This window comes from Dendropsophus ebraccatus, chromosome 1 (genome assembly GCF_027789765.1).
Source record: "Dendropsophus ebraccatus isolate aDenEbr1 chromosome 1, aDenEbr1.pat, whole genome shotgun sequence".
In the NCBI taxonomy this organism is placed as follows: Eukaryota; Metazoa; Chordata; class Amphibia; order Anura; family Hylidae; genus Dendropsophus; species Dendropsophus ebraccatus.
In genome coordinates this window covers 171,321,112-171,337,460 of record NC_091454.1, presented here as the reverse complement: position 1 = coordinate 171,337,460, position 16,349 = coordinate 171,321,112, and the positions used below count along the sequence as shown (strand labels likewise).

At 48.1% G+C, this 16,349-nt stretch overlaps 1 protein-coding gene across 2 annotated transcripts in view; it reads right to left on the bottom strand.

Moving 5' to 3' along the window:
• Nucleotides 1-5,555, bottom strand: part of TICRR (TOPBP1 interacting checkpoint and replication regulator) — a 43,483-nt gene extending 37,928 nt beyond the window's left edge. For both annotated transcript variants that reach the window (XM_069984705.1, XM_069984712.1), the window contains exons 1-2: nt 4,771-5,555; nt 2,891-3,125 (exon numbers count right to left, since the gene is read on the bottom strand). In XM_069984705.1, coding sequence (XP_069840806.1) covers nt 2,891-3,125; nt 4,771-5,424 — 889 coding nt within the window. In that variant the 5' untranslated portion in view covers nt 5,425-5,555. The remainder of the gene's footprint in view (nt 1-2,890; nt 3,126-4,770) is intronic.
• Nucleotides 5,556-16,349: the final 10,794 nt, after the last annotated feature.

The following is a 16,349-nucleotide window of genomic DNA, read 5'->3' as shown; positions in this document are numbered from 1 at the left end:
ATGCAGATGTAGGGGGAGGCTTGTCTCATAAGGTATAGTTATATACAGTGTTTAGACGCCTACTCGAGCACCAAATTCAAAATAGATTTTCAGTAGTAAAATAGTGACGCTCAATCCAGGTGTCACACTTCAAAAATGCTAATAGTTTGATAATGGCCCTGACAGTGAAACATTTTGTGCTGGGCTGTGACCGGCTTCTGGTAAGCCCATTAAGTTCCTTTATCACAGGCTTGTGATTGGGTGAGTATTCCAACCTGGCTCATTCCTGATCACTGGCCAGTATAAACATACCAGCAATCAGCCGACAATGTTGTGCTCAGACACTGTTCGAAGGTCATGAGGACCTTAAAATTGCTGTCAGCAGTACCTCTCCCTGTGTAAACATAAAACGTTCTGCCAACAACAACTATATGTCTATGGCAAATGGGTTTGAAGGAATGATAAATGCCATGTAAAAAAATGACTTGGGCTGCATTCACACGTTCCGTGTTCAGCACGGAACACGGACGTGGAATGACTGTAATGGACTCTCTCCCGCCCAGGCAGCATCTGTGATAAGATGCTTGGAGCGGGGGAACTGTACAGATCTAATTACAGATGCTGCCCGGACGGGGGAGAGTCCGTTACAGGCATTCCATGTCCGCGTCCTGTGTGGAACACGGAACGTGTGAATGCAGCCTAAGTGCCAAAAACGTAGTACTATACACTCATTAAAGGGGTTAGCCAGTGCTCACATATTTTTAACACAGTGCTGCCATGTAAGAAAACAAACATGTTATGCTTAGCTGTCCATGCTCCCCCGAAGGCCCCCGCTGTGCTGTTACTTTCAAGGTGTGGTCGTCTTGGGAGTGACAACCGGCTCATCCTATGACTGACAGGGACAGGACAGTCCTGTGGCCAGTCATTGGCTGAGCAGGCTGTCACTCCTGAGACAAGCTTGTCTTGGAAGTAACGGTGGCTACAGAAAACCGATGTAAAAAGATTTTCACAGGCAATTTTGTGTCACACACACAAGCCACTTTTAGTCATCAAATGAAGAGCAGCACTAAACAAATTATAGATAAAAGACTGTGCACCACATACATAACAGTAGGTCATTTCTCTATGAGCATTTGTGTTTTACAGTCCACCGAGACCTGGGAATCAGCTGTGAACAAATCCATGGAACAGTTTGTAGGGTGGAAGTCCTGTAGTGTTTTCAGGCTCTCACAGACACTAAACATAGTTCCTAAGCTGAGTTATAAGCTTACTGTGTGACAGTATACACATACACAAGTATATATAGTTTATATTCTTTGTGGGTAAACAATGTAACGTTTGTAAACACCACTTGTGTCAACCTGAAGGATGCTTTATACCATCCTACAAACGTGACTCTACAAGAACAAATATTTATATACTTCCTATCTAAGGGTCCGTTCCCACAGAGCAAAACTGGCAGACTTCTCTGCTGCGGAATCCCGCCAGGCTCCCTGTCATAATGAAGATTGAACATGTTCATTCTTCAGCGCGGAGAATTCCGCCAGTTTTGCTCTGTGTGAACGGACCCTTATACTTTAAACAACAGGATGTTTACTAATTCTGCCTTGAAGAGAACCAATCAAGTCTAAAATCGCTATAAAAGGCATTAAAATTTTCAAATACATGATTGCACTGAATGCCCATACATATCACTATTCCATCTGCACCTGCCCGTTGTGCCCCAAAAAGGTACTTTGATAATCTCCTATGCCAAATGTAAATTAGGGGGAACTAGTCATTTGGGCAGTACGTCCGTTTAAATTAGTCACAGTCGTGACATGGTCTGTATACGTGGTGCAGCAGAGGGAGGCAGGCCTGGCCTCTAGTAACCACTCCCATGCCCGTATTCCACTGTATTGCGTACATTATTTAAAAAATAAACACATCTTAAAATTCAGGTCTAAACTTCCTGCCAAAAGCCCCCAATCATGCCCAATGCATGCTTTCCATAAATCCAAGTGGCACACAGTGCAAGACTAGGGCCACTTTGGTCAAGACAAGTAGCACGCAATGTTGGTGAATGGTGTTGCAATGCAATATAGCACTACAACACAAGAGTCAAAAGAATCCATCCATAATTGATTTTTGGTCACAGGTTGCAAGTTACATGAGACTATGCCACCAAAGACCTCAAAGCAATTGGGACTTGGCTATATTATTACACCAATCAGCTGTTTGGTGCCACCCTACACAGTGTAGCATTAGTGATGTGCTCCTATTTACTTGAATGGTACCTGAGCTGCAGTTACACACTGCCACACAGTGAACAGAGGCAAACTCCAATCACTGTGTAGGGTGGCACCAAACAGCTGGTCAGCACCCCACTGATTAGTTCCTGATGAGCTGTCCTGTGGTCAGGTAGAATTTACTCTGTCAGGAGGTGCTATTTTTATTTTTAACTTGGCATTATACAACCAAGGGTAATTCACTAACTGAAAGGGAGCAAGGGCTTATTCTCATGTTCTGTGAAAAACAGAACCCACAGACGGGTAAGCCCTGTAGTGGACTCTTTCCCCGGGGAAAGTGTTTGAAACTTTGCAGCACTGTAATGACAGGGCCACACTGCTGCTTCATTACAGTGCCGCAAATATTCAGACATTTACCCCGCTCCCGGCATCATATTAATACATCACGCCAAGAGGGGAAAGATTCCACTACAGGGATTACCCATCTGTGAATTCCATGTTTCATGGAAGATGGGCATAATCCCTAAGAAATTTTGAAAAACAGCTAAATAAAGGAAATACACAGAAAGACAGACTTTGCAATAGTGTCTTCAAAAGCAATAAAAGCTACAAAACAAAAACTGGGCCCTGCAGTGGTCCAATTGGCCTCTGAGCTTGCCAATAAACGTGTAAAGGTCTCTTACCAGGCGTCATGAAGGTGACTACTCCATCCTGCTGGGGAAACCAGGACCTGTACTCCAGCTCACTGCTGAGAAGTGAACATAGCACAGAGTCAAAGGGAATACTAAGAGCCATTCTGGAGGTAAATGGTTGGTCTGAAGACTGTAGTAAACATTCGGACGGTATTATTCTGCCACCAACATATTGCATTAGTTCAACCATTGTCCAGTATCCAAAATGATCACAGGTCGGCAGCACCTGGGGACAGAGGCAATATATTCAGCGTCACTTCAAACAAAGTGTGGACATTTCTATGCATTTTTACACTATCATCTCTATACTGTGTGTGAACCCAGCTGTGGAGGTACGCTACACAGAGCTGCCCTTATGTGGGGGTCCCCTTGGTCCCTTCATCTGTGCATTTGTTGTTCAACTGCGTTAGTTGTCAGTACACTAAGGCCTCATTCACACGATCCAGGCCACGATGACCAGAGGAGGATGATGGCACGGATCCCCCAATAGATGTGCCCCCCCCCCCCCCCCCCCCCCCCCCCCGGGCAGCAGAGATGACAGGAGCACAGAAGACAACTACTTGTCTATCACCCTGTGCCAGCCGGCTCACATGTTTACCAGCAGGGGGGAATAGGTGAGTAGGTGTCTCCTGCGCTCCTGTCATCTCTGCTGCCGGGCGGCAGGGGGCTGTCTGCAATCTGCACTAGGACATGTCCTATTTTTTTGCAGTGCGGATTGGATGGGGGTTGTGGCACAGATTATGTGAATGGCGGCATTCATTAGAATGGTTCCTAAACTTCACGACCACAGACAATTTTACAGGGCGTGTGAATGCAGCCTAAAAGGTTAAAGGGATAAGATAAGTAAAAAGTTAATTTTGCTGGGGAGGATGGGCAGGGAGCGGCAGCAGCAGCAGCAGGGGTGGACACTCCCCAGACAATCCCTTCATCTTTGTCATTCTGATGTTTTTATTGACATCTTGCTTGGGGTAATAAGGCTAAGATGACAGTATCCGCCAGCCCAGCGCCCTTTAACCCTATATGTATAAGATTCTGCTGTGGCAGTCTGTCATTTTTAGGAGGGTCTTTACGTTTTGGATTTGCCCTTTGTGGATATTATAGACAGTCCGTGGCACAAATCCTCAGATGTCGGCAGCGTATCGGCCAGCAGATCTCCTCATGGATTGGCCACACTGAATCACATGAGGGCTTAGTAATGGTTTGTATTCTGTGGACAGCATGTTAGCTGAATACACTGTGATCATCAGACAGGTTGGGGGTCCCCCCTGCGCACCTCAGCTAGAGACTAATATTTGTCACCCATATTGAATAACCTCCTATGGCCCCTAACCATCACCCCCAATGCTATACACATCACCAGCTTACACAGGGTTCCCCAAACTTCAGCACTACAACCCCCATCATACCCTGCCAGCCTCCAGTGTCCCCAAACTCCAGCACTACAACCCCCATCATATGCTGCCAGCCACCAGTGTCCCCCAAACTTCAGCACTACAACCCCCATCATATCCTGCCAGCCTCCAGTGTTCCCCCAAACTCCAGCACTACAACCCCCATCATATCCTGCCAGCCTCCAGTGTCCCCAAACTCCAGCACTACAACCCCCATCATAACCTGCCAGCCACCAGTGTCCCCCAAACTTCAGCACTACAACCCCCATCATATCCTGCCAGCCTCCAGTGTCCCCCCAAACTCCAGCACTACAACCCCCATCATATCCTGCCAGCCTCCAGTGTCCCCCCAAACTCCAGCACTACAACCCCCATCATAACCTGCCAGCCACCAGTGTCCCTGCAGCTGCTGTACACCGCCGATCAGTCAGGCAGCATGCTGGGAGTTGTGGTCCTGCAGGCTATCAGCTCGGTCCTCACCTGGGCCCAGTCGGCGGTGTCCAGCCAGTACAGGGTGACCCTCTTGCTGCTGATGAGGTTGTGCAGCCCCCGGGACAGCAGCCGCTCCATCACCTGCTGGAGCCCGGCCCCGTCCCCGGTGAAGTCTCCGAGCTGTTGCCGGGAGTGCGGGCAGGGGGAGAGCAGGAACACGGCGTTCCTACAGCCGGAGGCGGCCACGGTCTCGGAGGGGGAGTCGGTCTTCAGGGCGTCATCGGCCGCGATCAGGCGTCCCCCCCGGCGGCCCCGCAGCACGGCAGGCTTGGCTGGAGACGTGATGTCCGGCCGGTCCCACTGGAAGTCTGACAGGGTCTCCATGAGGGCGGTGTGTGTGAGGGCGGCCCGGCAGCTCTGGGTGCTGGAGCTCCGGCTATGTCGGGCCCGCTCCCAGCACGCCTCCAGCTCCTCCTCAAACTCATCCCAGCTGCGGGGGCCCAGTTCCCGGAGGTCGGAGCGCCGCGGCGGCCTACAGCGGCCCCCAACAGAGTTCAAGAAGCGGTAACTCCAGCGGACCTGGCCCAGGCCTGCGCGGCACGTCAGGAAGTTCAGCAGCCGCAGAGACAGCAGCTTGATCCGCTCTTTTAGGGCCGAGTCCGCCGCATCAACCAGTAACACCACATTATGAGACGACGCCATTCCCGAGCCCGCTGTGCCCGCTCCGGTAACCGGTCAGTGCGCCTCAGCTACTGTCTCCGCCATTTTTCCTCTACTTCAGTCACCACCATCAAACCGGCCGCGCGTTAGGGGAACGTAAGCGCTGATTGGCTGCGGAAGTCTTATGTTCGAACCTGATTGGTCAGACCGAGAGTGGAGTTAAAACGCGAGAACAGGAAAAATACACATGACTGAAGTGTTCGTCTAAGCGTGATGATTGGTCAGAGAGTCTGACACTCTTCACCGTGCTGCTCTCTGATTGGCTGATGCTCATATTTAAACATTTAAAGGGGTCTACTGGTGTCTAGATGGGGCAGTACTGATTTTATGCTACGGGAATGGTGACGTGTGTATGTATGCGGAACATCATAGATATGAGGCCGGGGTGTTTGCTGGAATACTGCCCGATTAAGACGTGCCAGTGCCGAAGAAGGATCTACTAGGGCTGGTTGGCTGAAATGGCTACGAGAGTTGTAAGAAACTCCTTTGGGGTCAGGCTGGCATAGCTTCTGATAAGAGGGCACTGCTATAAGTATTGCTGCAGTCCACCTAAACTTATGGTGCTTTTACACAGACAGATTTATCTGACAGATTTTGGAAGCCAAACCCAGGAATTGATTAGAAAAGAGGCAAAATTTCAGTCTTTCCTTTATGATCTGTTCCCTGTTTATAGTCTGCTCCTGGCTTTGGCTTCACAAATCTGTCAGATAAATCTCTGTGTAAATGCACCATTAGTACGTTATATTGTCTGGTCAGATTCTTTAAAGGGGTTGTCCGGCGATAAAAAATTATTCACAGAATAACACACATTACAAAGTTATACAACTTTGTAATGTATGTTATGTCTGTGAATGGCCCCCTTCCCCGTGTCCCACCACCCCCACCCGTGTACCCGGAAGTGTGGTGCGCTATACATTACCTGTCACGTGCCGACCACAGTCTCCGATCGTCAGCAGTGACGTCTTCTTCGGGAGGCCGGCGGATCTTCCCGAGTGCCGGCCGCCCTCTGCAGCGTCATCCGAAGCTCAGCCGCGATTGGCTGAGCATAACTGTGCTCAGCCAATCGCGGCTGAGCAGCTGATGACGTGGCCGCGTCATCAGCCGCTCAGCCGCGATTGGCTGAGCACAGTTATGCTCAGCCAATCGCGGCTGAGCTTCGGATGACGCTGCAGAGGGTGGCCGGCACTCGGGAAGATCCGCCAAGCTCCCGAAGAAGACGTCACTGCTGACAATCGGAGACCGTGGACGACACGATATGCGGTGAGTATAATGCACCACACTTCCGGGTCTAGCGTGGGTGGGGGGAAACACGGGGAAGGGGGCCATTCACAGACATAACATACATTACAAAGTTGTATAACTTTGTAATGTGTGTTATTCTGTGAATAATTTTTTATCGCCGGACAAACCCTTTAACCTCTTACGGAGCCAATTTTTGTTTGTGTTTGTGTTCTTTCCTCCTTGTGTTTAAAAGGCTATAGCACTTGCATTTTTCCACCTAGAACCCACATGAGCCCTTATTTCAATTCAAAGTGTGGTGAAATTGAACAAAAAGATGCATTTCTTTTATTTGGGGGGTATTTGTTTTTATGCCGTTCGCCCTGGGGTAAAACTGACTTGTTATATATGTTCCTCAAGTTGTTACGATTACAACGATATATAACATGTATAACTTTTTCTTGTATCTGATGGCTTGTAAAAAATTCAAACCATTGTTAACAAACATACATTCCTTAAAGGACAACTCCCACAAAAATTTTTTTTTGCTCATTTAACACACATTACAAAGTTATATAACTTTGTAATGTGGTTAAATACCCGGCCTGGCCCCCTTCCCCCACTTTCGGACCCCCGACCCCCCACCCCGGAAGTTAAGGAATGTATACATTACCTATTACGATCGTCACGGTCCTCTTCTCCGGGGCGGCATCTGGTGACGACGACGTCAGAGCCGAGGGGCGGTCCGGGTCTTCTTCCTCCTCGGCGTCTTCATGCAAAGTGAATGGGGATGAAAAGGCTGCTGGTGCACATGCGCACCAGCAGCCTTTTCATTGGCTGGAGCGCATCACATGGCTTCCAGCTTGCTCAGCCCTGATTGGCTGAGCTTGCTGGAAGCCATGTGATGCGCTCCAGCCAATGAAAAGGCTGCCGGTGCGCAAGCGCACTGGCAGCCTTTTCCATCCCCTGGACCCGGAAGTCGGAGACATCGCTGGATGGCGGACGGCGGCGACGGAGAGGCGGACGGCGGGCGAATCGAGTGGAGATCGTCACCGGAGAGATGGTGAGTATGGTGTCTGTGTGTGTCTGTGTTTTTTTTTTTTGGGGGGTCCCGCGGGAGTTGTCCTTTAAAATCGCTCCATTCCCAGGCTTATAGCGCTTTTATCCTTTGGTCTATGGGGCTGAGGGAGGTGTCATTTTTGCACCATGATGTGTTTGCACCATGATGTGTTCTTTCTATCGGTACCTTAATTGCGCATATACGACTTTTTGATTGCTTTTTATTACATTTTTTCTGGATTTGATGCGACCAAAAATGCACAATTTTTCACTTTGGGATTTTTTGCGCTTACGCCGTTTACCGTGCGAGATCAGGAATGTGATTAATAGTTCGGGCGATTACGCACGCGGCAATAGCAAACATGTTTATTTACTTTTATTTAAAACATGGGAAAAGGGGGTTGATTCAAACTTTATTAGGGGAGGGGGCTTACTTTATTAGGGGAGGGGGCTTTTTTAGGGGAGGGGGCTTTTTATTAATATATAATTTATTATTATTATTTATTATTATTATTTATAATTTTTTTTTTTTCAATACTTATACTAGAAGCCCCCCTGGGGGACTTCTAGTATAAGTGCACTGATCTCTCATTGAGATCTTTGCTGTATACTTATACAGCAAAGATCAATGAGATCGGCAGCCGAAAGCATCTAAGTGCCGAGCCTGGGTCAGCGCCATTTTGTCGAAGACCCCGGCCGAAGCAGGATGACACCAGGGAAGTGCTGCATACAGTAATCGGATCCAGTTTATACCATTTTCAAGTGGTAACCAAGAGCCTCATTATTTTTATGGAAGTTTTTTTTGGCAGTTGGGGGGGCTGCTTTTAACTATTTTCATGTCTGTAGTGAGTCTATCTTTCCATTGTGGTGAGCTGTTGCATTTTTCTGTGTTTGACACTTTGACAGCTGCATCCGATTACTGAATTAGCGGGCACAGCTATCAGACCGTGCCCGCTAATAGCCGCGGTCCCGGGCTACACGCGGCAACCGGGATCGCGGCGGTACAGAGCGGGGTCGCCGCGCGGCCCCACTCTGAACATCTGTTGCGGACGGATGACGTACCGGTACGTTATGCGTCCTTAAGAGGTTAAAGGAGAAGTCTAGTGAAAATTTTTATTAAAGTGTTGTATTACCCCCCAAAAGTTATATAAATCACCAATATACACTTATTATGGGAAATGTTTATAAAGTGCTTTTTTCCCCTGCACTTACTACTGCATCAAGGCTTCACTTCCTGGATAAAATGGTGATGTCATGACCCGACTCCCAGAGCTGTGCGGGCTGTGGCTGCTGGAGAGGATGATGGCAGAGGGATGCTCAGTGCCCTGTGTCCCCCTGCCATCATCCTCTCCAGCAGCCACAGCCCGCACAGCTCTGGGAGTCGGGTCGTGACATCACCATTTTATCCAGGAAGTGAAGCCTTGATGCAGTAGTAAGTGCAAGGAAAAAAACTTTATAAGAATTTCCTGTAATAAGTGTATATTGGGGATTTGTATAACTTTTGGGGGGTAATCCAATACTTTAATAAAAATTTTCACTGGACTTCTCCTTTTAAGTATCTTTTAAAGGGTGCTTTAAAAACAAACATGAAAGCATACTCGCCTGTCCTGATCTCCCACAGTTGCTATATCTGTTTTCTGTTCCCACTTCCTCTTTATATTTTAAGGAATATGAACACTAAGGAAATGATGCAGATTCTGTTGCTCGACCCCCTATTAATTTTTGGTGGTGTTCATTTGATGGAAAAGACAGGTGATAAAGCCATTTATTTATGTTATTTTTATTACCTGTCACTGTAAGACAGGTACACTATGCACTAATGGTACCCTCCTACATCAAAGCCCTTCAGTAGGGTTAAATTTCTCCCGACATGGGGACTCTGAGTTGATTCATAGAAAAACCCATCTCAATGTTCACAGGTAGTGTGTTTTAAATAAAATAAAAAGTACAGCCATTTTTATGATGTTCCATCAATTGATCTTGAGAAAGTGATGGTTTACAATTCAGTATCCTCTCTTACAAACATAAATCTGAAATTTGTCAACAACTGTCTATTTTTTTCCCTTAGATATTTGCCACCTAAAAGAAACAATCAATTGTCTTGTTTTCATCTCTAATAATGTCTAAATCTGAGTATCAAAACTTTATTTAGACAATTTTATCGAACAGATTTTTGAAGCCAAAGACAGGAATGGGTTTGAAAAGAGGAGAAATCTCAGTCCTTCCTTTATGACCTGTTCTCTTCTTATAGTCCGTTCCTGACCTATCAGATAAATCGCTGTGTAAAAGCACCCTCAGTGTCAGCAATTTGAATCATGAATTACAGCTGACAGGTAGGGGAACTCCAGGTAGAGGGAGAAAAAAAACTTTTACAGAAGCATATAGCATTACTTACCTATCTATCCCAGTTTTAAAACTACCAAAAATCCATTTCCTGGTTGAGCAGTTCTACACAGAACTACAGGTTCACGAATGCAATGCTTTCCCTCAGCTGTTCATCACACTCCCCCCACCCTGCCCATTCCCCACCCCAGAGCTGCTGCAGAACATCTAGGCTGTGTTAACTCATTGCAGTTTCATTGTGTTACTGAATTATTTGCAGTACTTTATTATTTCATTGTAGTCCCACACAGCACACAGTTACTACCTATAACACCACACAGCACGCTGTATTCTCTACCTGTGACACCACACAGCGCGCTGTATTCTCTACCTGTGACACCACACAGTATTCTCTACCTGTGACACCACACAGCATGCTGTATTCTCTACCTGTAACACCACACAGCACGCTGTATTCTCTACCTGTAACACCACACAGCACACTGTATTCTCTACCTGTAACACCACACAGCACACTGTATTCTCTACCTGTAACACCACACAGCATGCTGTATTCTCTACCTGTAACACCACACAGCACACTGTATTCTCTACATGTAACACCACACAGCATGCTGTATTCTCTACCTGTAACACCACACCGCACGCTGTATTCTCTACCTGTAACACCACACAGCACACTGTATTCTCTCCCTGTGACACCACACAGCGCGCTGTACTCTCTACCTGTGACACTACACAGCACGCTGCATTCTCTACCTGTAACGCTGATATTGGAATAAAGTAAAGAATCTTTTAAAAAAAAAAAAATTCTTTTCATCTCCACGCACATATTATGATTGTGAGGGATGGAAATAGTTAAACATAGATTGTATGTAGGATGGTGTTTGTAGAAGTTGTTGATACACCTTGGAAGAGGATAAAAATTGTTTGTTGTTGAATGTGTGTATGTTATTGTTTGTAAACACTCATTGTTCAGACACCTTGAAGAGAACAATTGAGGCCATGAGCTCCAATGATACTATTGTTGTAGCATCTTAGAGTCTAGATAATAAGTTACAAGTCCAAATAACATTTTGCTTAATTAATCTTAGCCACTGACATGATGGGTAATTGACACTTCAATGAGAACAAGAATTAATATGTATGTAACATCAAACCAATAGGAACTTGGTCTCTGCCCATGTCCTTCTTGGTTGGATGCCAACTTTTTTCTATATGTATAAATATGGTGTTTAGTCCAATAAACAATGAGCTTGATTCACAGAATCTTGTGTCTGTGTCATGTCTCCCAAGCTTGTAAAAATATTAATAATTTGGAGTCCCGCTAGGACTGGCAGTGGGTACTTTCCCCCACATGATCAAGCATCTTTTATCTTTGAGGTTGAGCCCCACAATAAGGACTTTATCTGATATTATCTTATATGGGATATACTGTTTATGCCTTGTTTCCCTCTCGCCCTATGACTGCACCCATGGAGAGATCCACCTCCCGCTCCTCTGGACAGGAAACAGTTCACTGGATCCATAAAAGAAGAGACCGCCCCTTCATCGCCAGTTCTGTTTCCTGTCCTTTGGAGCAGGAGGTGGTTCTCCCACCTCTCCAAAGGATCCAGCATAAGAAGAGGGGAATGGGGCAACTGGCTTACTTACCTTATTGCCGGCATCCCGGCGGCATAAGTCTTCTAACGGAGCAGCTGCTAAGACTGGCTCTCTCCCCAGCACCTGTCAGAAAGACGACCTCCAGATCCTCCTTGGGTCAGCGGTCCGACGTCCTCCGGTAAGCGGGTGGTCCTGGCAGCGGCACTTCCGGGTTGCGGGACGCGCGTGTCGGCATGCACGTGGTGACGCTGTTACTGCTTCCAGGGAGGGGTTCCGGCAGGGCCGTGCTCTTCCGGACCACAGGCTTGGGGCCTATCGCTGCAGCGATCTGGAGAGGGTGTGCTGGCGCGCGGTGGAGGGGAGGAGCCAGCCATTCCTTGGCGCCGAATTCAAAAGGAGCCCAGCAGTCATCGAGGATGGCGTCCACGCTGAGCAGGTATTCCAGCAGGCTTCTGCCTGTGCACTCTGCATTTTCAGCACGTTCCCCGCTGCCAATCTCTGCATACAGCATGCTCTGTTGCAAACTCTGCAGACATATCTACTTCCATTATGGAGGAGCGCGCAGATAATCCTGAGACCCCTTCTGAGACTCAACCGGTATGACAGGGGCTAACTTGGTACCCTCACAATATTTATAATGGTTTGAATAAGTGTGTACACATAGTATGTATATTTTTTTTCTTATAGGCACCAAAAACATCCCATACTAAGACCAGAAAATGTCCTGTGTGTGACAGAAAGCTGAGTAGTCACAATAAGACATTATGCAGCCCCTGTCGTAATAGATTCCTGGAGGAAGAAACACCATCCTTCATGAAGGACATTAAAGAGCTTATTAGAGGGGAAATTAAATCATCCCTTCCAGTGGCGGATTAAATGTACCCTGGGCCCCGGGCTGTCCACCCAACCTGCCCAGTCAATCTGCCCACATTATGATCCGCTACTGCCCCCCCCCCCCACTGTCCCCAAAAAACACTGCCTGCCTCCCCTCCCTGCTGACCCCAATAAACATAATGTTTGGTCCCTTGCTGCTACCCCCAGTAAGCATTGTCCACCCCACTTCCGCTGCCCCCAATAAACATATTGCCAACTCACCCTGATGTTGCCCCCCCCACCCCCAAGGTCACAGCAGCACAGAGGATGTCAGGAGAGGGGGGGCTGATCTTATAGAGGAGGTCACAGGGTCACAGCAGCACAGAGGATGTCAGGAGAGGAGGGGGCTGATCTTATAGGGGAGGTCACAGCAGCACAGAGGAGTTCAGGAGAGGAGGGGGCTGATCTTATAGGGGAGGTCACAGCAGCACAGAGGATGTCAGGAGAGGAGGGTGGTGATCTTATAGGGGAGGTCACAGCAGCACAGAGGATGTCAGGAGAGGAGGGTGCTGATCTATAGGGGAGTTCCCAGCAGCACAGAGGATGTCAGGAGAGGAGGCTGCTGGTCTTATAGGGGAGGTCCCAGCAGCACAGAGGATGTCAAGAAAGGAGGGTGCTGATCTATAGGGGAGGTCACAGCAGCACAGAGGGTGTCAGGAGAGGAGGGTGCTGATCTATAGGGGAGGTCACAGCAGCACAGAGGATGTCAGGAGAGGAGGGTGCTGGTCTATAGGGGAGGTCACAGCAGCACAGAGGATGTCAGGAGAGGAGGGTGCTAATCCTATAGGATATGGTCCCCCTTTATAGATGGTCTCCCTCTTTCCCCCTTTATAGATGGTCCCCCTCTTTTCCCCTTTATAGATGGTCCCCCTCTTTTCCCCTTTATAGATGGTCCCCCTCTTTGTTCCCCTTTATAGATGGTCCCCTTCTCTCCCCCATTATAGATGGTCCCCCTCTCTCCCCCCTTATAGATGGTCCCCCTCTTTTTTTTCTTTATAGATGGTCCCCCTCTTTTCCCCTTTATAGATGGTCCCCCTCTTTTTTCCCCTTTATAGATGGTCCCCCTCTTTTTTCCCCTTTATAGATGGTCCCCCTCTTTCCCCCTTTATAGATGGTTCCCCTCTTTCCCCCCTTTATAAATGTCCCCCTCTTTTTTCCCCTTTATAGATGGCCCCCCCCCCTTGCACAGCAGTCAGTAAATAAAAATAAAAAAACACAACTCACCTGCCATCCGTTCCCCCGTCGATCCTCTCGGCTCCTGGTCTGTCCCCGGCTGCCTCCGGCTGATGTGCGGCTGCCGGGGGTGTCTCGTCCTATCCCCAGCAGCGCGCGCATCACACAGCTCACTGTGCCGCCTGGGCCCTGACTTCCGGTACAGAGCGTCTCTAACGTGCGCTCTTAATACCGGAAGTCAGGGCTTAGGTGGCACAGTGAGCTGTGTGATGCGCGCTCTGCCGGGGATAGGACGAGACACCCCCGGCAGCCGCACATCAGCCGGAGGCAGCCGGGGACTCCTGTGACCGCAAGCGAAATAATGCTTGCGGTCACAAGAGTGCAGTGGCGGGCCGGGCCGCTGCGGCGTGGGCGGATTATAATGTGGGCGGCGCGGCATGGGCCCCCCGGAGCCTCGGGTCCCGGGCGGCCGCCCAAACCGCCCACATTATAATCCGCCACTGATCCCTTCCCTCACAGGCCCTAGTCCCCGTGGAGACGGGAGAGTCCTCCAGGTCTGAGCCTATGTCTGGTCCCAGTACTGAGGAGGATCCTGTGTCCGAGACAGAGGACTTTGGTGAGGTCGTTGAGATTGATAATGAATCTCACCAGTCTGAACCTTCGGCTTCCAACATAGAGGAGGTTGATCCGTTAGTCAGTGCAGTTAGACGCACTATGGAACTAGAGGACAGTCCTGTGTCCAGGACCGTACAGGACAGAATGTTTCAGGGCCTTACCCTAAAGAAGAGAAAAGTATTCCCTATTCACCATACTATTAAAGACCTGATTAAAAAAGAGTGGAACAACCCAGACAGAAAGTTCTTCGTGCCTAGGGCAATGAAGCGTAGATATCCCTTCAATGAGGAGGAGACAGCTGTTTGGGATAGAGCCCCTAAAGTTGATGCACCTTTAGCTAAGATATCTAAGAAGGGGGTCTTACCTTTTGATGACTCTGTTCTTTTGTCCATAGGATCCTTTAGAGTAGCAGAGGTCTACCTTAAAAAAGGTTGGGAAGCAGCAGCTGCTGCCTCTTTTAAGCCTCTTGTTGCGGCCACATCTGTAACCAGGTCTATGGACATTTGGATAGAGCAACTGACCACAAAAATTAAAGACGATGCCCCTAAGTAAGAGTTATTGGCTGCCATCCCCAATATTAGTCAGGGAGCCAAGTTCCTATCGGAAGCCTTAGCAGCTACCCTAAAACTAAACGCCAAATTTGCTGCCTTATTTAACTCTGCAAGGCGTACAGTTTGGCTCAGGGACTGGAAAGGGGACATTACTTCTAAGGCAAAGCTATGTGCCGTACCCTGTGAGGGTGAATTTCTTTTCGGTTCCACCATTGATGCAGTCCTTGAGAAAGAAGGGGTTTAAAGTTGTACCCCAACCTCCCAAAAGTAATTATAGGGGCAGAGGTAGGGGTGGTCAGCGGGGAGGCTCTTCAGGTAGAAGGGAATGGAGGACCTCTAGAAAGAGTAAAGGTTATTTGTTCAACACTGCTGATTCTGCCAAGAAGCCCAATCCCCAATGACGCCAGGCCCCAGTGTGTGGTCGCCTTTCTCTATATAGTCAGGAGTGGGATAAGATATCTGCCAGCAAGAATATTTTGAATACAATAAAGTATGGTTTGAAAATTTCTTTTGTGTCCCCTCCAGGCAATAGATTTGTCACCACTCAATTCCGGGATCCAGAGCGTCAACAGGCCATGGAACTTGAGGTGCAATCTCTCTTGGATAAACAGGTATTAGTCGCTGTACCGGCGGAGGAGAGGGGAGCAGGCTTTTACTCCACTCTCTTCCTGGTCAGGAAGCCAAATGGTACTTTTCGTACCATAATTAATTTAAAGCCTCTCAACAAATTCCTTACCTATGAAAAATTCAGAATGTAATCTATATCTTCAGCCATTCTGAATCTTTCTAGAGATTGCTCCATGGTGACCCTTGACCTCAGGGATGCGTACTATCACATCCCAGTTCACCCAGAACACCAGAGATTCCTCAGGGTTGCAGTTTGGTTCAAAGGCTCCTTCCTCCACTTACAGTTCAGAGCCATGCCTTTCGGTATTTCACAGGCCCCCAGAATATTCACAAAGGTTATGGCAGAGGTGATGGCACATGTAAGGGAACAGGATATCATCATTGTTCCATACTTAGATGATTTTCTCCTGGTGGTTGATTCTCCTGAGATCTTACAATCTCAAGTCGCACAGGTGGAAATCATCTTTAAAAAATTAGGATGGGAAATAAATCAGTCAGGACTCCTTCTCACACCTGCCAATTCCTAGGGCTTCTCCTAAATTCCCGGGTTCAGAAATGTTTCCTACCTTCTAGTAAAGTGACCGAGTTACTGACTAGAATAGAGCACCTCATGTACAGTCAGAGCACTACACTCAGAGAGGCCATGTCGGTTCTAGGTCTGATGACCTCCTGCATTCCCGCAGTCCCCTTGACCCAGTATCATTCCCGAACACTGCAGACACAGATCCTCTCTCAGTGGTATAGATCTACAGACTCCTTAGACTCTCTATGTGTTCTCTCTAGACAGGCAGTACGTTCCCTAAATTGGTGGACCCAGAGAGAAAATCTGGAAAGGGGGTTTCCTGG